The 23,652-nt window shown below is 43.3% G+C and overlaps 1 protein-coding gene across 4 annotated transcripts in view; it reads left to right on the forward strand.

Moving 5' to 3' along the window:
* The window catches only part of LOC121579527 (disks large homolog 4-like), a 96,677-nt gene that overhangs the window by 29,940 nt on the left and 43,085 nt on the right, over positions 1-23,652 (forward strand). For all 4 annotated transcript variants that reach the window (XM_045224449.1, XM_045224448.1, XM_045224447.1 and 1 more), the window contains exons 2-3: positions 1,595-1,756; positions 14,044-14,100. In XM_045224449.1, the coding sequence (XP_045080384.1) occupies positions 1,595-1,756; positions 14,044-14,100 (219 nt within the window). The remainder of the gene's footprint in view (positions 1-1,594; positions 1,757-14,043; positions 14,101-23,652) is intronic.

Raw genomic sequence — 23,652 nt, forward strand, 5'->3', positions numbered from 1 at the left:
GGTGCGGGGAGCAGGAACGGGCCGGACCGGGCTGACGACGCGCACCACTGGCTTGGTGCGGGGAGCAGGAACAGGCCGGACCGGGCTGGCGACACGCACCACTGGCTTGGTGCGAAGGGCAGGAACAGGCCGGACCGGACTGGGAACACGCACCACTGGCTTGGTGCGGGGAGCAGGAACAGGCCGGGCCGGACTGGGAACACGCACCACTGGCTTGGTGCGGGGAGCCGGAACGGGCCGGGAGGACTGTGGAGGCGGACTGGAGGTCTGGAGCGGAGAGCTGACACAACCCGTCCTGGCTGAATGCCTACTTCCACACAATACGTGTGAGGCATCAGCACAGGACGTACGGGGCTGTGCACTCGTACTGGCGCTACAGCACGTGGCACTGGCGCAGGATATACGGGACCGAGGAGGCGTACTGGAGACCACGAGCGTTGAGCCGGCACACCCCGTCCTGGCTGAATGCCCATCTTTGCACGACACGTGCGTGGTGCTAGCACAGGACGTACAGGACTGTGCCGGAACACTCGCGGCACAGTACGTGGCTCCGCATAACACGGAGCCTGCCCAGTCACACGCTTCCTAGCCTGAGTACGGGAGTTGGCTCTGCTATAACCCTAGGCTCCGCCAACCACCCTTTAGCCCCCCAAATTTTTTTTATTGGGGCTGTCTCTCGGGCTTCCTCCTCGGCCGGTGCCCTCTGCGTTGCCGCTGCTCCTCTCTATAGCGCGCCTCCACAGTCTCCTCCCAAGGACGGCGATCCATTCCGGCCTGAATCTCCTCCCAAGTCCAGGATCCCTTCCCGTCCAGGATCTCCTCCCAGGTCCAGGCTGTCTGTTCCTGGACACGCTGCTTGGTCCTCTTTTGGTGGGATCTTCTGTCACGATCGTTTATGGAAGATATGGACCAAGGCGCAGCGTGATAAGCGTACATTTTATTAAGTACTAAACTCACGACAAAACAACAAACAAACGAAACGTGAAGTCCTAGGTTACACAAAACAAACCTTAACGGAACAAGATCCCACACTGACTAGTGCCAAACAGGCTGCCTAAGTATGGTTCCCAATCAGAGACAACGAGATACAGCTGCCTCTGATTGGGAACCACCCTGGCCAACATAGATCAAAACGATCTAGAACATCAACATAGAAAATAAAACACAGAAACTACACACCCTGGCTCAACATTTCAGAGTCCCCAGAGCCAGGGCGTGACAGTTTGCTACAACTGTTTTTGTTATTTTTGTGCATACAGTGAATGGAACCACATTGGAGCCACACTGCCTCCTTTAGGGGATTGAGTTAAAAACTCATTGCTAATGCCCTTTCTTGGTTGGTGCATTAAAAGTAACAACCACAGAAGCACAGAAAGTTGACATGGATATGAGCTTCATTTTGCTGAGATGTAGGCTCTGTTTTGTCCCACAGGCACAGTGTCTGCATTGAAATGATAACTGTTGTTAACACGATCTACCCCTGATATGTGATACCTAATAGCATTAACCCACCCCCCCTTTCTCTCCTTCTCTCTCTTCCTCCCCCACTTCTCTCTCTCTCCTCTTTTCTCTTCCCCTCTCTATCTCTCTGTAGAAGTACCGGTACCAGGATGAGGAGACGCCCCCCTTGGAGCACAGTCCAGCCCATCTGGGTCAAGGGAAAAGCGCTGAGATGCTTCACATGAGTGACAAGAACCTTGCCGCCATGGAGGCAATGCACGGCTACACGCCACACACACATATCTCCCCTATCAAGGTAGGACACACACATTATCACTACACGCTATGCACATACATCTCCCAAGGTAGGACACACACATTATCACTACACGCTATGCACATACATCTCCCAAGGTAGGACACACACATTATCACTACACGCTATGCACATACATCTCCCAAGGTAGGACACACACATTATCACTACACGCTATGCACATACATCTCCCAAGGTAGGACACACACATTATCACTACACGCTATGCACATACATCTCCCAAGGTAGGACACACACATTATCACTACACGCTATGCACATACATCTCCCAAGGTAGGACACACACATTATCACTACACGCTATGCACATACATCTCCCAAGGTAGGACACACACATTATCACTACACGCTATGCACATACATCTCCCAAGGTAGGACACACACATTATCACTACACGCTATGCACATACATCTCCCAAGGTAGGACACACACATTATCACTACACGCTATGCACATACATCTCCCAAGGTAGGACACACACATTATCACTACACGCTATGCACATACATCTCCCAAGGTAGGACACACTCATTACTCACTGCGTCCACACATCTCCCCCTTTAAAGAAGGACACACAGACAATCACAAGCGAATACATCCCCCAATGCTACTGTCAAACTGGGCACACACACAAGGTGTTACTTACACAAATAGCCTACATCTCACCGAGCAGGAACAACTAATTGTGTTATACAACAACACATCCACATTGGACAGTTTGACTCTCTGCTCTCTTTCATTGCCCTGCTCTGCTATGGGAGAGATGTAACCCGTAGATCTGTCCCGCTTGCTTACAGCTCCGCTAGGGTCGGACAGGCTTCCTGTGTAGATTAAGACATTGCGGAGCCGGCGTGAGAAATTGCTCGGAAAACATACCTCAATCCAGGTTTGAGAAATTAGTTGTGTCTTAATCTACACAGGAAGCCTGTCCGACCCTAGTGGAGCTGTAAGCAAGCGGGTCAGATCTGTGGCTAGGGAGAGATGCTGAGAGCTAAGCTCTAAGACAAGGAGAATATAGAGGCTACAGTAAAGATCATGGGCATACAGCCAAAGGACACTACTGACATGAGTACCAACATGAACGCAGTCACCTTACAGTACATTAATACTACAGCACATTAATGGGTGTATATAGGTGATTCTACAGAAGTGGTGCAAATTGTAGTCCCACCCCAAAAAACTATTTAAATAAACAGTTAGGTCTCCAAACTTAGGACATTAATTTATATCATGATATGTTCTAATTCAATCCAAGGCAACAACAAACATATTGTTTAATTAATATTGTACAAAGTAATTGTGTCTGTTAAACTCTGAATGGTTGTTTTGGACCGGCGATTTTTTTGGTGGTACTCCCCCCATTCTTTGGGTCAAAAAATAGAAAGTGACATATCATTTGAAAGCTACAGTCCTTGTCTTTTTGGAAATCGAACTCAAATCTTACTGCTGGCAATGCCATAAGAATCCCAGAGACATCATGTGATCTCCTACTGCTGTCTAGTCGATGAAATGGGAATCAGACAGGGGATATATTTACATCAAAGGTAGAGACTTCAGCTTTCTCCTCATATGTATATAATTCCTGTAAGACACGTTGCACAAGCAATGTTCCTATAGGAATATGCATATGTTTAGAGCGCCACCATTAGGGCTTTCAACATGGCACCGTCATACGATGCCACCTTTCCAACAAGTCAGTTCGTCAAATTTCTGCCCTGCTAGAGCTTCCCCGGTCAACTGTAAGTTCTGTTATTGTGAAGTGGAAACGTCTAGGAGAAACAACAGCTCAGCCGCAAAGTGGTAGGCCACACAAGATCACAGAACGGGACCGCCGAGTGCTGAAGCATGTAGCGCGGAAAAATAATCTGTCCTCGGTTGCAACACTCACTCTGTTCCAAACTGCCTCTAGAAGCAACATCAGCACAAGAACAGTTAGTCGGGAGCTTCATGAAATGGGTTTCCATGGCTGAGCAGCCACACACAAGCCTAAAATCACCATGCGCAATGCCAAGTGTCGGCTGGAGTGGTGTAAAGCTCGCCGCCATTGGACTCTGGAACAGTGGAAACGCGTTCTCTGGAGTGATGAATCACGCTTCACCATCTGGCAGTCCGATGGATGAATCTGGGTTTGGCGGATGCCAGGAGAACGCTACCTGCCCCAATGCATAGTGCCAACTGTAACGTTTGGTGGAGGAGGAATAATGGTCTAGGGCTGTTTTTCATGGTTTGGGCTAGGCCCCTTAGTTCCAGTGAAGGGAAATCTTAACGCTACAGCATACAATGACATTCTAGACGATTTTGTGCTTCCAACTTTGTGGCAACAGTTTGGGGAAGGCCCTTTCCTGATTCAGCATCATAATGCCCCCATGCACAAAGCAAGATCCATACAGAAATGGTTGGTCAAGATCGGTGTGGAAGAACTTAACTGGCCTGCACCGAGCCCTGACCTCAACCCCATCAAACACCTTTGGGATGAATTGGAACGCAGACTGCGAGCCAGGCCTAATCGCCCAACATCAGTGCCCAACCTCACTTATGCTCTTGTGGCTGAATGGAAGCAAGTCCCAGCAGCAATGTTCCAATATGTAGTGGAAAGCCTTCCCAGAAGAGTGGAGGCTGTTATAGCTCCATATTAATGCCAACTCCATATTAATGCCCATGATTTTGGAATGAGATGTTCGTCGAGCAGTTGTCCACATACTTTTGGTCATGTAGTGTATCTACAGAAATAAGACAGATCCTTCTTCTGTTGCCAGTTTGAGTGTTTGTTTAATAGCCTCCTGATTCCGTGAGCACCAAGCCTCATGCAACGGCAAAATGTTGGATAAAGCAATTTCACAGATTTGGCTGTTTTTAATCTTTGCTATGCTGTAATAAAGGCTTTACACTTTTTTAGACCCGCCTCTCTGGTATTATTCATAATTTATTTAGTGTTGTTTACACTGTTCTAAATTGTCCGAAAAAGTGTATTTATAATAATAATAATAATCCTACTTTTTCTTGATCTCCTTCTTATTGTTATTATTACAATTATTATTATGATCATCATTATAATAAGAAGAAATGTCGTTATCATTAGTAGGCTTTGTATAGTAGTATCCTTGTATAACCACCATCGAGCTGTAGGCCTAAGAGCGCATCCTGTTTAGTCTTGATACCGTAACTTACTTAGGCCTGTATTTCAATACTTATATAGGCTACTGTATCAATCAATCATTTGTTCGTTCATGTCATCACACAGCATAAGAGTCATTCATGATGTGAAATGTAATCAAGCATTTTAGTTCTAAAATAAAATAACAAAGTGACCATTGAATAATTAGCGTAAACAATAAATAGGCCTAAACCATTCCATTTCGGAAATTGCATTCACGAATGATTGTGACTGTTTTTAGTCATTGCTGTAATAAAGGCTTTACAAAAAAACAAAAAAGTTACGTTTACATTGTTCCAAACGGTCAGACAAATTATAATGTAATCTAACAGCATCTATTTGGCACACATAATATGCACGCAGCACTTGCTCCTTACCTTCTTTTTCTTGATCTCCAGTATTTTCCACCACTAGTCAAATGTATTCCACACATCTGACTTCCCCTTTACCTCCTGAGCAACCAGTAAACATTCCCCCGTTTCGAGAGTTTATTTGTCATGTCCTCTGCATCCATTTTGCTGTCACATGTGTTACGGTGTTCAGAGTTTGTTATAACCAATTTATTGATGTGATTATGATATGCTACAGGTCAGGCCCTATTGATCACGTGCATGCGATGCATATATGTGCCATGTAAAGAGAGCAAGGGTTGAGGGAATAGGGAATGTTTTTTCCTTAACAAATTAGGGATTTTGGTAACATAACTTTTCAGTCAGAAATGTGGCTATAATTATGTTGCAGCTTCAGCAACATTGACAGTGCGATACACACTGTTGATGTTCTGTGGTGGTCGCTGCAGCAGAGAGGAGAGAGAGACAACGGGTGCTAGTCAAACAGTCACTCGCTGTTTTTTTTTAAAACACAGCGCAGCAAGTCTGAGCCAGGCTTGGCACAATCAAATCAATTGCGGTCGGACTCCCTCTAGTCATTTGTGTGTCTTAATTATGTAATCAAACAGTTCGCTTAAAGCATCAGACAAGCTCAGTGCATATAGTTGATTTGATTAAAACTCATAGGATGTGTCTATATATGGAAAAATACACGTTTTAAAATGTTGACCAATCGATTGGTTGAAAGAACAGACGACCCTTGGTCGAATATATTTTTTTCTTCAGGACAGCCCTAATTTTTATATCAATAAATATTTAAAGTACGGTTTTAGGACTAAATATATACAGTGGGGAGAACAAGTATTTGATACACTGCCGATTTTGCAGGTTTTCCTACTTACAAAGCATGTAGAGGTCTGTAATTTTTATCATAGATACACTTCAACTGTGAGAAGATCCAGAAAATCACATTGTATGATTTTTAAGTAATTAATTTGCATTTTATTGCATGACATAAGTATTTGATACATCAGAAAAGCAGAACTTAATATTTGGTACAGAAACCTTTGTTTGCAATTACAGAGATCATACATTTCCTGTAGGTCTTGACCAGGTTTGCACACCCTGCAGCAGGGATTTTGGCCCACTCCTCCATACAGACCTTCTCCAGATCCTTCAGGTTTCGGGGCTGTCGCTGGGCAATACAGACTTTCAGCTCCCTCCAAAGATTTTCTATTGGGTTCAGGTCTGGAGACTGGCTAGGCCACTCCAGGACCTTGAGATGCTTCTTACGGAGCCACTCCTTAGTTGCCCTGGCTGTGTGTTTCGGGTTGTTGTCATGCTGGAAGACCCAGCCACGACCCATCTTCAATGCTCTTACTGAGGGAAGGAGGTTGTTGGCCAAGATCTTGCGATACATGGCCCCATCCATCCTCCCCTCAATACGGTGCAGTCGTTCTGTCCCCTTTGCAGAAAAGTATCCCCAAAGAATGATGTTTCCACCTCCATGCTTCACGGTTGGGATGGTGTTCTTGGGGTTGTACTCATCCTTCTTCTTCCTCCAAACACGGCGAGTGGAGTTTAGACCAAAAAGCTCTATTTTTGTCTCATCAGACCACATGACCTTCTCCCATTCCTCCTCTGGATCATCCAGATGGTCATTGGCAAACTTCAGACGGGCCTGGAAATGCGCTGGCTTGAGCAGGGGGACCTTGCATGCGCTGCAGGATTTTAATCCATGACGGCGTAGTGTGTTACTAATGGTTTTCTTTGAGACTGTGGTCCCAGCTCTCTTCAGGTCAATGACCAGGTCCTGCCGTGTAGTTCTGGGCTGATCCCTCACCTTCCTCATGATCATTGATGCCCCACGAGGTGAGATCTTGCATGGAGCCCCAGACCGAGGGTGTTTGACCGTCATCTTGAACTTCTTCCATTTTCTAATAATTGCGCCAACAGTTGTTGCCTTCTCACCAAGCTGCTTGCCTATTGTCCTGTAGCCCATCCCAGCCTTGTGCAGGTCTACAATTTGATCCCTGATGTCCTTACACAGCTCTCTGGTCTTGGCCATTGTGGAGAGGTTGGAGTCTGTTTGATTGAGTGTGTGGACAGGTGTCTTTTATACAGGTAACAAGTTCAAACAGGTGCAGTTAATACAGGTCATGAGTGGAGAACAGGAGGGCTTCTTAAAGAAAAACTAACAGGTCTGTGAGAACCGGAATTCTTACTGGTTGGTAGGTGATCAAATAATTATGTCATGCAATAAAATGCAAATTAATTACTTAAAAATCATACAATGTGATTTTCTGGATTTTTGTTTTAGATTCCGTCTCTCACAGTTGAAGTGTACCTATGATAAAAATTACAGACCTCTACATGCTTTGTAAGTAGGAAAACCTGCAAAATCGGCAGTGTATCAAATACTTGTTCTCCCCACTGTATGTTTACTGGGATGTACATCTGTCCAAATGAAAGATAGCCAGCCTATTTTAGCTATGGGAATTATTTAAAGTCCAAATTAAGTCAAAGATGTCCAAACCGAAACAGTCACAACGGAAACAATTGACTTCATAGAGATATATAGAGGTCTCATCTTTGTATCTGTGCTATTATGGCGTTTGTGACAGCACGGGCAGGCAGCGCCATTGAGGCTATTTCCATTTTAAAGTTGCATGCGCCATGCTCTACCAACTGAGCTACAGAGGACCACCATGTGGGTAATCGACAAGTGCACACTTCAGGAAAAAGTGTAGAGAATTGAGATGCATAGCCAGCAGGGGGGCTCCAACCCTCCAAGAGCCCAAACATTGACATCTATTTGACCAAACCATAGACGTCTATAATGTGCTATACTGTACTGTACTGTACTGTACTGTACTGTACTGTACTGTACTGTGGTCTACTGTACTGTACTGTACTGTATAGAGTGCGGCAGGTAGCCTAGCAGTTAAGAGCATTGGGCCAGTAAAGGAAAGGTCGCTGGTTCGAATGCTCGAGCTGACTAGGTGAAAAATATGCTGATGTGCCCTTGAGCAAGGCACTTAACCCTAATTGGTCCTGTATGTCGCTCTGGATAAGAGCTTCTGCTAAATGACTAAAATGTAAATGTGCTGTACTGTACTATACTGTACTTTACTGTACTGTTCACAAGTTTACTCTACTTGAGTTTCTTACAATTGAAGAAAGGGCCCATGGACTCTTGATCTTGACCTTGTCATGGTCTCAACTCACTGGGTCTGGATCTGGATTTTGGGACCTGGTATAAATCTTGGTCTTAGCTCCAAACCATAGGCAACTCAATTTGAAGAAGACAAAGCTCTCTGATCATTGGCTGATTACTCCCAACCCATAGGAATCCCCACCCAGTTGACTACTTTTAAATGGTGGAAGCCCTCAATGGCAATATCTATACTAAAACGAGTTGTATCCATATAGAGTCCTCTATTTATCTCTATGATTGAGACTTGACACCGAAATGCCTGTTATTTTGCCAAAATAAAGATATAAAGGTAAAGTGATCATTTAAACATCTAACAACATAATTAATTAGATGCATAAGTAATTCAATCAATCAACAAGTTTCAGATTCATACAGTCATCATTGAACATTTTACAGTGAACAATAGAGATTATATTTATTTTAATTCAATCAATCAACAAGTTTCAGATTCATACAGTCATCATTGAACATTTTACAGTGAACAATAGAGATTATATTTATTTTAATTCAATTTAAAGGTTTTGAAAATCCGGTTAAAAATCATGTTTTTACTATTTTGTTAATTTGGTATGCAAATACAATTTATTAAATTAATTTGTAATAGAAGGTTAATCAAAATGATCACTACTGTGCATGGCTCTCCCTTTATTGCTACTTTTTCACTATGTTTCAGTAGTGTCAAATTTAGTGGGGTGGTCAGGAATTCAGGTAAACATTTCTGAACGTTTGGGAAAAATAGGATACCAATTTTTTTCCAACCCCCAATTTGCATCACTTCTGAGAATGACCCATATGCACAGACACAAGCACACACATGTATACACACCCCAATTATATTTTCATTGTTGAGAGGGTACCTGGCTCTTCCTCTCTGATCTATACAGAATTGTATATTTCTATCACTCTACATCTATTTCTGTGCATTCTCTTGGGAAACATGCATTGACATTTGTCTTTGTCTCTGTAATCAACATTCAGTTTGTCAGTGTGTCTCAGTCAGTCTGTGTGTTGGATTTCTTTTGTGTACAGTGACATAAATAATATGACTTCAGCCTTTTCCTGGACTTTTGATCCAGTAGGCAGGAGGGTAGAGTCAAGGACCATTAAAACGATCGTAAACCGTATAAAGTTACTTGAGGGAAAGATCATTATGACTTCACAGAGAATGTCTATGATGTCACATTTGGACCTTTGCATTATGACATCACCTATACATCATCAGCCCAGTTGAGTCGTCCTACACTCCCTGTCCACAGGACCTAAGGGGACTTGATGTCTCTTTTTCTAGATCAGATGATCACTGATTCAGATTGTGGTGTTGCTTTCTATACGCCACATGCATTTGATCAATAGCTCTATGTTGTGACAAATCAAATCAAATAACATTTGATTGGTCCCGTACACATATTTTGCCGATGTTATTGTGGGTGTAGAGAAATGCTTATGTTTCTAGCTCCAACAGTGTAGGGTCTACCTAACAATACAAAACAATGCACGAAAATCACAAAAGATAATCATTAAGAAAGCAATATAAATATATACAGTTGAAGTCGGAGGTTTACATACACCTTAGCCAAAAACATTTCAACTCAGTTTTTCACAATTCCTGGCATTTAATCCTAATAAACCATTCCCTGTCTTAGGTCAGTTAGGATCACCACTTTATTTTAAGAAAGTGAAATGTCAGAATAATAGTAGAGAGAATGATTTATTTCAGCTTTTATTTCTTTCATCACATTCCCAGTGGGTCAGAAGTTTACATACACACGTTTACATCAATTAGTATTTGGTAGCATTGCCTTTAAATTGTTTCACTTGGGTCAAATAGTTCAGGTACCCTTCCACAAGCTTCCCACAATAAGTTGGGTGAATTTTGGCCCATTCCTCCTGACAGAGCTGGTGTAACTGAGTCAGGTTTGTAGGCCTCCTTGCTCACACACGCTTTTTCAGTTCTGCCCACAAATGTTCTATAGGATTGAGGTCAGGGCTTTGTGATGGCCACTCCAATACCTTGACTTTGTTGTCCTTAAGCCATTTTGCCACAACTTTGGAAGTATGCTTGGGGTCATTGTCCATTTGGAAGACCCATTTGCGACCAAGCTTTAACTTCCTGACTGATGTCTTAAGATGTTGCTTTAATATATCCACATAACCAGTCCCTCCTGCAGCAAAGCACCCCCACAGCATGATGCTGCCACCCCCGTGCTTCACAGTTGGGATGGTGTTCTACGGCTTGCAAGCTACCCCCTTTTTCCTCCAAACATAACGATGGTCATTATGGCCAAACAGTTCTATTTTTGTTTCACCAGACCAGAGGACATTTCTCCAAAAAGTACGATCTTTGTCCCCATGTGCAGTTGCAAACCTTAGTCTGGCTTTTTTATGGTGGTTTTGGAGTAGTGGCTTCTTCCTTGGTGAGCGGCCTTTCAGGTTATGTCGATATAGGACTCGTTTTACTGTGGATATAGATACTTTTGTACCCGTTTCCTCCAGCATCTTCACAAGGTCCTTTACTGTTGTTCTGGGATTGATTTGAACTTTTAGCACCAAAGTACATTCATCTCTAGGAGACAGAACGCGTCTCCTTCTTGAGCGGTATGACGGCTGCGTGGTCCCATGGTGTTTATACTTGCATACTATTGTTTGTACAGATGAACGTGGTACCTTCAGGCGTTTGGAAATTGCTCCCAAGGATGAACCAGACTTGTGGAGGTCTACAATTTTTTTTCTAAGGTCTTGGCTGATTTCTTTTTATTTTCCCATGATGTCAAGCAAAGCGGCACTGAGTTTGAAGATAGGCCTTGAAATACATCCACCGGTACACCTCCAATTGACTCAAATGATGTCAATTAGCCTATCAGAAGCTTCTAAAGTCATTACATAATTTTCTGGAATTTTCCAAGCTGTTTAAAGGCACAGTCAACTTGAATGTAAACTTCTGACCCACTGGAATTGTGATACAGTGAATTATAAGTGAAATAATCTGTATGTAAACAATTGTTGGAAAAATTACTTGTGTCATGCACAAAGTATATGTCCTAACTGATTTGCCAAAACTAAAGTTTGTTAACAAGAAATGTGTGGAGTGGTTGAAAGATGAGTTTTAATGACTCCAACCTAAGTGTATGTAAACTTCCAACTTCAACTGTATATAGGATGAGCCTTGACTAGAATATAGTATTCGGAAAGTATTCAGACCCCTTGACTTTTTCCACATTTTGTTACATTCATATACATTCATATTACATTCATCAATAATTTTTTCCCTCATCAGTCTACACAGAATACCCCATAATGACAAAGCGAAAACAGGATTTTAGAAATGTTTGCTAATTTATAAAAACGAAAAAACAATAATAACTTATTTACATAAGTATTCAGATCCTTTGCTATGAGACTCGAAATTGAGCTCAGGTGCATCCTGTTTCCATTGCTCATCCTTGAGATGTTTCTACAACTTGATTGGAGTCCACCTGTGGTAAATTCAATTGATTGGACATGATTTGGAAAGGCACACACCTGTCTATATAAAGTCCCACAATTGACAGTGCATGTCAGAGCAAAAACCAAGCCATGAGGTTGAAGGAATTGTCCGTAGAGCTCAGAGACAGGATTGTGGGAAAGATGAACGGAGCAAAGTACAGAGAGATCCTTGATGAAAACCTGCTCCAGAGCGCTCAGGATCTCAGACTGGGGTGAAGGTTCACCTTCCAACAGGACAGCAACCCTAAGCACACAGCGAAGACAACGCAGTTGTGGCTTCGGGACAAGTCTCTGAATGTCTTTGAGTGGCCCAGCCAGAGCCCGAACTTGAACCCGATCGAACATCTCTGGAGAGACCTGAAAATAGCTGTGCAGCGACACTCCCCATCCAACCTGACAGAGCTTGAGAGGATCTGCAGAGAAGAATGGGAGAAACTCTGAGTAAAAAGTGTCTGAGTAAAAAGTGCTTCAACAAAGTACAGTAAAGAGTCTGAATACTTATGTAAATGTTATATTTCAGATGGTATTTTTTAAATAAATGTTTGCTTTGTCATTATGGGGTATTGTGTGTAGATTGATTATGGAAAAAAACAATTTAATCCATTTTAGAATAAGGCTGTAACATAACAAAATGTGGAAAAAGTCAAGGGGTCTGAATTCTGCACTGTACATGTGAACTGGGCAGAGGCCTGCTAGTGGTGACTATTTAACAGTGTGTTGGCCGAGCAGGCCTCCGCCCAGTACACTGCCCTGAACTTTAGTCATTGTTACTAGCCGGCTACCACCCGGTACTCAACCCTGCACCTTAGAGACTGGTGCCCTCAGAAAGTATTCACACCCCTTGATTTTTTCTACATTTTGTTGTGTTACAGCCTGAATTTACAATTGATTAAATTGAGATTTTTTGTCACTGGCCTACAGACAATAGCTCATTATGTCAGTGGAATTATGTTATTTGACAATTTTTGAAATATTAGAATGGGTCTCTCGGTCCCAGCTTTGATGCACCTGTTCTGTCGCTGCCTTCTAGATGGTAGCGGGGTGAACAGGCCGTGGCTCGGGTGGCTGAGGTCCTTGATTATCTTCTTGGCCTTCCCGTGACACCGGGTGCACAAAGTGGTGCAGGTGCGAGGTTACTGCACCTGTACCACTTTGGAATACTGCCCTACTTTGTTGTCTCCACTTTGAGACCGGTAGATCCATTATAAAGGTCTTTAGGGTATCATTTGCCCCCTCATGTGTTAAGAAAGAGGAACTGCAACTCCATTTCTGGACTGGAGAAACTGAATTTACTTCAGGCGAAATGTTCTGTTTGTTGACATCAAAAACAATTACAAGTCCGGCTTTAATGTTACAATAATCATCAGTGGTCCTCAATGTTTATTTTAAAGTGGATAACTCCGGTCCTAGTTGCTGATTGGACAAGGAGAGATCAAGCCGTTATCCAGTTTATAATATGGAATGTTCCACCCCATGGAAGGAATAATGATGGTGACTGCAGGTTTTTTGTGTTTTTATTTATTTTTGCACAAAACCAGATTCCATTTCCACGTCCATGTCCCGATTACATTTTTGTTTCTCGTCTTCTTATCGTCTGGCTTTCCCTCTCTTTCCTAACACTCTGCCCTGTTTGAACAAACAATACTAACCACCTTCTAATCCAGTTGAATAGTTGTATAATCCTTCCTTTGTTTACTTACTTCACTCCTCCTCCTCCTGGTTTGGGATTGGCACTTCTCTCTGTATGTTTACCCGCTTACCACTCTGCAATATAACCTCTCAGTGTATTAGCTTATTACTTTATCCCGACTCTCTTTCTTTGCTGTACTATTACCCATTCCTCTCTGTGCACCCCATTCCTCTCTGTGCACCCCATTCCTCTCTGTGCACCCCATTCCTCTCTGTGCACCCCATTCCTCTCTGTGCACCCCATTCCTCTCTGTGCACCCCATTCCTTGTTTCTTACTACCTCCCCAGTAGTTACCCCTCCCCTTTACCCCTCTCCCGCTCTACTCTAGTTACCCCTCCTCTTTACCCCTCTCCTGATCTAGTTACCCTTTACCCTCCTCTGTTGTTTTGCAGCCGGTGTTGATGTCGTCAGGCCACAATCCTATGTACACCTCTGCTGTTTCCACACTGGTAAGAGCACAGCACCTCCTGCTGCTCACAGCGATTCTGTTGTATCCTCGCCCTCATCATCATCATCATCATCACGGTGGCTTCCTTACATCTTTACTAGTCATGTATTGTGACATCATTATCAGTCCTGTAGTGATGTCACAAGTCAAGCTTGGTTGTATTATCACAGTTTACTCTCTGTTGCGATAATGAGGTCATCTTTGCTGTAGTCATAGTGCTCATCTGTGACATAGATTAGGAATTAGAATACTAGAATGAACATGAGCCTTCTTATGATGGTCCAAAGGTCAGCCATGTTGGGCCGGGAGCTGAGCAACCATGGTTTGCCAATGCTGTGTTAAGATATTGTGTAAAACAATGACTGTGAAGAATTTATCTGCACTGTATGTGTGTTAACTAGCTAGCCAGCCCGTTTTAGAGGAATGATTCCATACGTTTTTCACATTAACTGCCAATATGCAAACATTCCATTCAAACAATGAAGTCAATCCACAGCCATACACTGGCTGAAATCAGTTGATGATAGGACTTAGACAAGTTGTAAATGCAACAAGTACTGATATTGTATCATATAATAAGTACTCACAGCTTTCCAAGAAAACAACATCTGAGACATTTATGGTCTATTTACATATATTTTAGAGGCTATTCATACAGAAATGTTTTATATATATACCTGTATAAACTGTATTTATTATTTATATAACTATATTTTAGGTTGACCTTAATTCCATTACACAATTTCTGATACATCACATGCCTTACTTTTATGTTACTGCATAAGTAAAAGCAGGAAATGCATCACCTATGCCTCTACTGCCATTCATTCCAATTAGACTGGTTTGGATTTCTCCTTGACCAAGATGGCTGCCATTTTCACCCCATTATGGAACTTTGAGGGTTTATGACATAGCCTCTCTAGTAATTTAATAGGATCTCTATGATCTGTGATGTAGTTATAATGTGGTCATTCTCATACAGTACCAGCATCTGGACTGCTCGTTCTCAAATTGCAGATTATGTTTGTTGCTACAGAGTGGTGTGTCATCTTCTGCAGTATCCACTTGGCTAATGTCTGTGTATTTGTATGTGTGAAGTTTCACTCTGTTTTGAATCCAGGTGAAAAATGTGTGATAAGCTCCTAGTATTGTTATTTTGTGGTGAAAAGTGGGTTCTGACTTGAGGGAGTACACCTACGACCGGAAGTGACGTTTTCATAGCAGGTTAGGATAATTTACTGAGCAGGTTAGGATAATTAACGTGGCAGGTTAGGAGACTTAGGATAAGGTTAGGGAAATGGTTAGGGTTAGTTAAAACGCTCTCCTAACCTGCTACGAAAAGTAACTTCCGGTCGTAGCTGTACTCCCTCTAGTCACAAACTGAAAAACATTGCCTGCCTCTTCTTTTTGACTGGCTGATTGCCAAGGCCAGTTGTGATATTGTGTCAATGATCTATCTACAGGATATGGATATTTGGAGAATCCTTCTGTGAAGTACTGTATGTTTCATAGGAGCTAGGCTTTAGGCCAGTGCAACAAGGGTAGACTGTGGCCAGGAGGGGGCAGTGTTTAACTGTGGAATTGTCATCTCTTTTTTCATAAGCTTGAAAAGGTGGCCATGCTGCATAAACAGTAATGCATATGTTTAATGATGAGGGCAGAGTTGTTATGATCAAAGTGCAGTTGCTGTTGGACCATTATTCTTGAGGTATTCAGTTACTGTTCGATTGAATGTTAGAATGGGCTAAACGAGTTACCTAAGAGTTACCTAAGCAACTTTGATGGTGCCAGGCGCACCAGCCTGGTCTCATAGACTAGACATAATATAGTAAACGTAAGGTTGCAAGTTCAAATCTAATCACGGACAACTTTAGCATTTTAGCTAATTATCAACTTTTCAACTACTTACTCATTTATAGCTACTTTGCAACTACTTAGCATGTTAACTACATATTCGTCGCCAAACCCACTGGCTCCAGGTCATCTATAAATCACTTCTAGGCAAAACCCTGCCTTATCTTAGCTCATTGGTCACCATAGCAGCACCCACCCGTAGTATGCGTTCCAGCAGGTATATCTCACTGGTCATCCCCAAAGCCAACACCTCCTTTGGCCGCCATTCCTTCCAGTTCTCTGCTGCAAATGACTGGAACGAACTGCAAAAATCTCTGAAGCTGGAGACACTTATCTCCCTCACTATCTTTAAGCATCAGTTGTCAGAGCAGCTTACCGATCACTGCACCTGTACACAGCCCATCTGTAATTAGCCCACTCAACTACCTCATCCCCATATTGTTATTTACATTGTTATTTTTTTTGCTCATTTGCACCCCAGTATCTCTATTTGCACATCATCTTCTGCACATCTATCACTCCAGTGTTAATACTAAATTGTAATTATTTTGCACTATGGCCTATTTATTGCCTTACCTCCATAACTTACTACATTTGCACACACTGTATATATATTTTCTATTGTGTTATTGACTGTACGTTTTGTTTATTCCATATGTAACTCTGTGGTGTTGTTGTTTTTATCGCACTGCTTTGCTTTATCTTGGCCAGGTCGCAGATGTAAATGAGAACTTGTTCTCAACTGGCTTACCTGGTTAAATAAAGGTGAAATAAAATAAATATAAAAATATAAAATAAAAACTAACCCTTCCCCTAACCCTAACCTTAAAACTTTTAGCTAACCCTTCCCCTAACCCTAGCCCTAACCTTAACCCTTTAACCAAACTCCTAAACTTAACGCTAACATTAACCCTAACCCCTAACCCTAACATCTAGCCTAGCTAACGTTAGCTAGCTAGCTAATGTTAGCCACTTAGCTAGAATTCATAACATATCATACGTTGTGCAAATTCATAACATATTGTACCTGTTTAAAATTCATAACATATAATACGAATTGTAATTTGGAACATGTCATACAAAATGGGTGATGGACATCCACAAATTAATACATACCATACAAAACGAAACATATCATACTAAATGGAGTGTCTCGGATTTACATACAAAATAATACGAAATGCTCTGAGACCAGCTTGGGCGCGCCGGTTCCAGTAGCTCAGAAACGGCCGGCCTCCTGGACTTTTCACACACGACAGTGTCAAGGGTTTACCAAGAATGGTGCGACAAACAAAAAACATCCAGTCAGCGGCAGTTCTGTGTGTGAAAACAGCTCGTTGATGAGAGGTCGAAGGAGAATGGCAAGAATCGTGCAAGCTAACAGGCGGGCCACTAACAGGCAAATAATGGAGCTGTACAACAGCGGTGTGCTGAGCGACATCTCGTAACGCACAACTCGTCAGTCCTTGTCACGGATTGGCTATTGCAGCAGAAGACCACACCGGGTTCCACACCTATCAGCTAAAAACAAGAAGAAGCGGCCCCAGTGGGAACGTGATCACCAACACTGGACAATTGAGGAGTGGAAAAACATTGCCTGGTCCGGCGAATCCTGGTTTCTTCCATGCTGATGGTGGAGTCAGGATTTGGCGTAAGCAGCATGAGTCCATGGCCCCATCCTGCCTTGTGTCAAAGGTACAGGCTGGTGACGGTATTGTAATTGTGTGGGGAATGTTTTTCTGGCACATGTTAGGTCCCTTGATACCAATTGAGCAACGTTTCAATGCCCGAAGAATTCAGGCTGTTCTGGAGGCAAAGAGGGGCCCGACCCAGTACTAGATGAGTGTACCTAATAAACTGGCCACTGATTGTATACACATTTATCCCTGTGTGTGTGTGTGTGTGTGTGTGTGTGTGTGTGTGTGTGTGTGTGTGTGTGTGTGTGTGTGTGTGTGTGTCAGTATGAGCTGTGGAGTGATGCTGCATTGTGTGGAGAGCTCCTTAGGGATTCAGCTCCCCAGATGGTCAGCAGTGATCCAATAAATTATATCTCCCCAACACACACCCACCCGCACCCACACACACTCTTGCTTCTGCAGTGACAGGAAGACATTGATGTGGTTTTATAGACAGATGCCAGTAGTTGTAGTGTCATTGGCTGCTAAGTGCTAAATGTGCTCAGTTTGCCAACAACACTGAGGACTCCTGCGCTGTTCTTATCCTTTATGAGTAGGGTTGCCTCAGGAAGCACTGCAGTGAGTTGGCATGGCAACAGGAGGTGACCCTGCCCTTACAAAACAAAACAAAGAAACACGTGGTTTTCGGACATGTGAACATATCACTGCAATTCACATGTGAGGTGAAAACATGTTATTCTCCTCACATGTGAAAAGGTGGTGTTAACATGTGAACTCCAAATGTAATAAATGTGAAAATATGGTTACACAATTTAAGCTCAACGTGTGAAAACAGCGCAGGAGGGTAAATCACCAAATACAGAGTTTATTCCGTAGTACATAGTTACGCTGGATAGCGTCAACAGCACAGGGTGTAATACAAGCGACACTGGAACACAATACAGGCACACGGGGAGAAATAACCCCGGCAATACAAAGTATGGGTAGCTCAACCGAGCTACACTCATCTTCACATAAAACAATTACCCACAAGGACAAGGGAGCAGAGGGAACACTTACACACGGACTAATGAGGGGATATGAACCAGGTGTGTGTAATTGACAAGACAAGACAAATGGAATGATGATATATGGAGCGGCAGTGGCTAGTAAGCCAGTGACGACGAACGCCGAAACCTGCCTGAACACGGAGGCGAGGCAGCCTCGGCGGAAGTCGTGACAGTGAAACTCCAAATTTAACGTGTTTTTTTGTAAGGATGCTGGCTTAACCCTCCTCCTCAGTTATGGAGATGACGGTGCTTTGACTTTCAGGCCTTAAGACAGTTTTCAGTCTGAGTTCTAAATTAGGTCTAAATTAGACCTGTTTATGATAGGGCCTTATGACAGGCATTAGACTGATTGGCTGTCAGCGCAAATCCAATGCTGTGTTTTTGTTCTATCACCACTCTGATCCTAATCAACCCTTCTTATACATTATTATACATATGATCCTTATTACCCAATACTACTCCCCCCATCCACTGCACAACACTGAACATTAGCCTACTTTACTCACTACACTATACTGTTCTATCACTCTACTGCTCCCCCACCCCCTGCTCAGCATCCTCCCTCTTCTCCCCGTACTGTATACTATTACAGTTCAGTCTGTTGACCTCCCTCAGATTAACTGCCATGTTTGGGTTACAGTAAAGTAACCCAGTCATTTTTTCTGCAGAAATTCAATTAAAAATGTTCTCTAGTGTATTCCCCAGGGCCCTGCATTCTCCCTTTTCCCTGCCTCTCTCCTCCCCTCCCTCTTTCTCTCTGCACTCCTCTCTGTATCTGACTTGTATCTTCATTTTCTCTGTCTTCCTCACTTTTCTTTAATAAATGTTTAAAGATATCCCTGCAGCTCCAATGTAATTACTGTGCAGGAGCAGCTCGGGTCTACTGGGGAGAGGAGAGAGCAGAGCAAGAGAAAGACGATGCATGCTAGAAGAGGAGAGAATGGTCAGCATTAGATAGAGGGGAGAATGGTCAGCATTAGATAGAGGGGAGAATGGTCAGCATTAGATAGAGGGGAGAATGGTCAGCATTAGATAGGGGGGAGAATGGTCAGCATTAGATAGAGGGGAGAATGGTCAGCATTAGATAGGGGGGAGAATGGTCAGCATTAGATAGAGGGGAGAATGGTCAGCATTAGATAGGGGGAGAATGGTCAGCATTAGATAGAGGGGAGAATGGTCAGCATTAGATAGGGGGGAGAATGGTCAGCATTAGATAGAGGGGAGAATGGTCAGCATTAGATAGGGGGGAGAATGGTCAGCATTAGATAGAGGGGAGAATGGTCAGCATTAGATAGAGGAGAGAATGGTCAGCATTAGATAGGGGGGAGTATGGTCAGCATTAGATAGAGGGGAGAATGGTCAGCATTAGATAGGGGGAGAATGGTCAGCATTAGATAGAGGGGAGAATGGTCAGCATTAGATAGGGGGGAGAATGGTCAGCATTAGATAGAGGAGAGAATGGTCAGCATTAGATAGAGGAGAGAATGGTCAGCATTAGATAGAGGAGAGAATGGTCAGCATTAGATAGAGGAGAGAATGGTCAGCATTAGATAGAGGAGAGGGGGGATTGCAGTGGGAGGGAGAGTAGAGTGGGCCCTGTAATTGGAAGTGAGATAAAATGAGGTAAGAAGGGGAGGCAAGGGGGAGAAAGATATCGTATTTACCAAAATGAGGCTGTCAGCTTTGCATGTTCTTACATAACTCTTGTGTGTGTGCATGTGTGAGTGTGTATGTGTGTGTGCTTGTCTGAGTGTGTATGTGTGTGTGCTTGTGCATATACACTAGGTAAAGCAAACATTAGGAACACCTTCCTAATATTGAGTTGTACCCCCTTTTGCCCTCAGAACAGCCTCAATTTGTTGGGGCATGGACTCTACAAGGTGTCGAAAGCGTTCCACAGGGATGCTGGCCCATGTTGACTCCCACAGTTGTGTCAAGTTGTCTGGATATCCTTTGAGTGGTGGACCATTCTTGATACACACAGGAAACTGTTGAGCGTGAAAACCCAGTAGCGTTGCAGTTCTTGACACACTCAAACCGGTGCGCCTGGCACCAACTACCATTCCCTGTTCAAAGGTACTTCAATATTTTGTCTTGCCCACTCACCCTCTGAATGGCACACATACAAAATGAGTCTGTCAGCTCTGCATGTTCTTACATAACTCCAATGTGTACGTGCGTGTGCATGTGTGAGTGTGTGAGTGTGTGTGTGTGCTTGTGTGTGTGCGTTCACTTATGCATATACTTAGTGTTCCATCTCTGTCTGTGTTGCTGTCCATGGTGCTCACTTTATTAGCTGCAGCAGAGTGGGGAGGAAGAGAGGAGGGAAGGGAAGGGAGAGAGAGAGAGAGAGAGAGAGAGAGAGAGAGAGAGAGAGAGAGAGAGAGAGAGAGAGAGAGAGAGAGAGAGAGAGAGAGAGAGAGAGAGAGAGAGAGAGAGAGAGAGAGAGAGAGAGAGAGAGCATCACCTGGCATGGCACAGTGCTGTATTAGCACACTAGGGGGGGTGTTAGCGATGGGTGGAAACTCAGGATACTAGACAACGAGGACTCTGAGTCAGCTAATATAAATCTCTATATATCTGGAACAGTATTGGTACAGGGCAACCCCAAATAGTTCCAGCTGGACTTTCACCTAATCAAAGAAATAGCTCAGCAGGAGAAGCTCTCCCTTGAGAAAGATACCCCGACCCCGAGCGGGTCAGACCAGACCTCTTCATTAAATAACCCCACAGACGAGCAACCCCAAGTGGAAAGTAAACTTCCCAGAACAGTCAGCACAGACCCAGACAACAGTCCAGCACAACAACACCCCCTTAACTAGAGCTGGAGAGCTGGAGGTAAAGAGAGACATATCTGCACTCTGGACTGTGGTGAGACAACAGCAACAGGAGAAAGAGCAGGAGCAGGAGAAGAACAGAGCACTAGAGGAGAGGATCAGAGTGCTGGAGAAGGTGAGAACGATGACTGGTGACAGAGAACAACCCATTAGAGAGCTGGCCACCCCCACAGAGAAGCCAGCAGAACAGCCCACCTCAGATCCTGGCCAAAGTCTCAACACCGCAGCAGAACAGTACACCCTAGACCCTGACAATAGCCTCGACATCACAGCCGGACAAACAAATGAAGAACCCCAAGCCCAGGGGATCTCAACCCCTCTGAGCACCCCACCTGTCAGCCACCCTGATAGCCCTCCTGACGACCCCCCCCACACCCACTGAGGACATACACAAGCCACAGATTGTACTCCTTATGTACTCAAACGGGAAATACATACAAGAAAATAAACGTTTTCCCAAACACACAGTGTCTAAACTCTGGTGTCCAAACACCCAGCGTGCCCTAGACCTTCTGTCTGAGGACCAACTAGGATCACCCAGCCACATAATAATACACACAGGCACAAACGACCTGAGAACACAGCAGGAAAGGGTGGCCACAGCACTCAAGGTAGTGATAGAAAAAGCTTCTTCTACTTTCCCCAAGTGGTTATCTCAACCCTGCTACCACGAAAAGACTTCCACCCTGCTACCATACATGATGGAAGGAAAGTAGTGTCGAAACCTACCAAAAAAACAATTAGGCAACAATAAATTAAATCCCTTTTAGACAACTTCCTGGACAAGACGTTCCACTGTAATAGTGAAGGTGTAAACTTGGCAGTAGAAAACCTAAACAGTATATTTGACCACTCAGCTTCCCTATCAAAACTAAAAATCTCTAACAGAAAACCGAAGAAAAGTAACAACAATGACAAATGGTTTGATGAAGAATGCAAAAACCTAAGAAAGAAATTGAGAAACCAATCCAACCAAAAACATAGAGACCCAGAAAACCTACGCCTTCACTATGGTGAATCACTAAAACAATACAGAAATACACTACGGAAAAAGAAGGAACAGCATGTCAGAAATCAGCTCAATGTAATTGAAGAATCAATAGACTCTAACCACTTCTGGGAAAATTGGAAATCACTAAACAAACAACAACACGAAGAACTATCTATCCAAAACGGAGATGTATGGGTAAACCACTTCTCTAATCTTTTGGCCCTATAACAAAGAACAAACAGCAAAAAAATATACATGATCAAATGTAAATCTTAAAATCAACTATTAATGACTACCAGAACCCACTGGATTCTTCAATTACATTGAATGAACTACAGGACAAAATACAAACCCTCCAACCCAAAAAGGCCTGTGGTGTTGATGGTATCCTCAATGAAATGATAAAATATACAGACCACAAATTCCAATTCTCTAACATCATCCTTAGCTCTGGCATCTTCCCCAATATTTGGAACCAAGGACTGATCACCCCAATCCACAAAAGTGGAGACAAATTTGACCCCAATAACTACTGTGGAATATGCTTCAACAGCAACCTTGGGAAAATCCTCTGCATTATCATTAACAGCAGACTAGTTCATTTCCTCAGTGAAAACAATGTACTGAGCAAATGTCAAATTGGTTTTTTACTAAATTACCGTATGACAGACCACATATTCACCCTGCACACCCTAATTGACAAACGAACAAACCAAAACAAAGGCAAAGTCTTCTCATGCTTTGTTGAGTTCAAAAAAGCTTTTGACTCAATTTGGCTTGAGGGTCTGCTATACAAATTGATGGAAAGTGGGGTTGGGGGAAAACAGATGACATTATAAAATCCATGTACACAAACAAGAAGTGTGCGGTTAAAATTGACAAAAAACACACACATTTCTTTCCACAGAGCCGTGGGGTGAGACAGGGATGCAGTTTAAGCCCTAACCTCTTCAACATATAAATCAACGAATTGGCGAGGGCACTAGAACAGTCTGCATCACCCGGCCTCACCCTACTAGAATCTGAAGTCAAATGTCTACTGTTTGCTGATGATCTGGTGCTTCTGTCACCAACCTGGAGGGCCTACAGCAGCACCTAGATATTCTGCACAGATTCTGACCTGGGCCCTGACAGTAAATCTCAGTAAGACAAAAATAATGGTGTTCCAAAAAAGGTCCAGTTGCC

The sequence above is a fragment of the Coregonus clupeaformis genome, chromosome 13 (genome assembly GCF_020615455.1).
Source record: "Coregonus clupeaformis isolate EN_2021a chromosome 13, ASM2061545v1, whole genome shotgun sequence".
Taxonomy (NCBI): domain Eukaryota; kingdom Metazoa; phylum Chordata; class Actinopteri; order Salmoniformes; family Salmonidae; genus Coregonus; species Coregonus clupeaformis.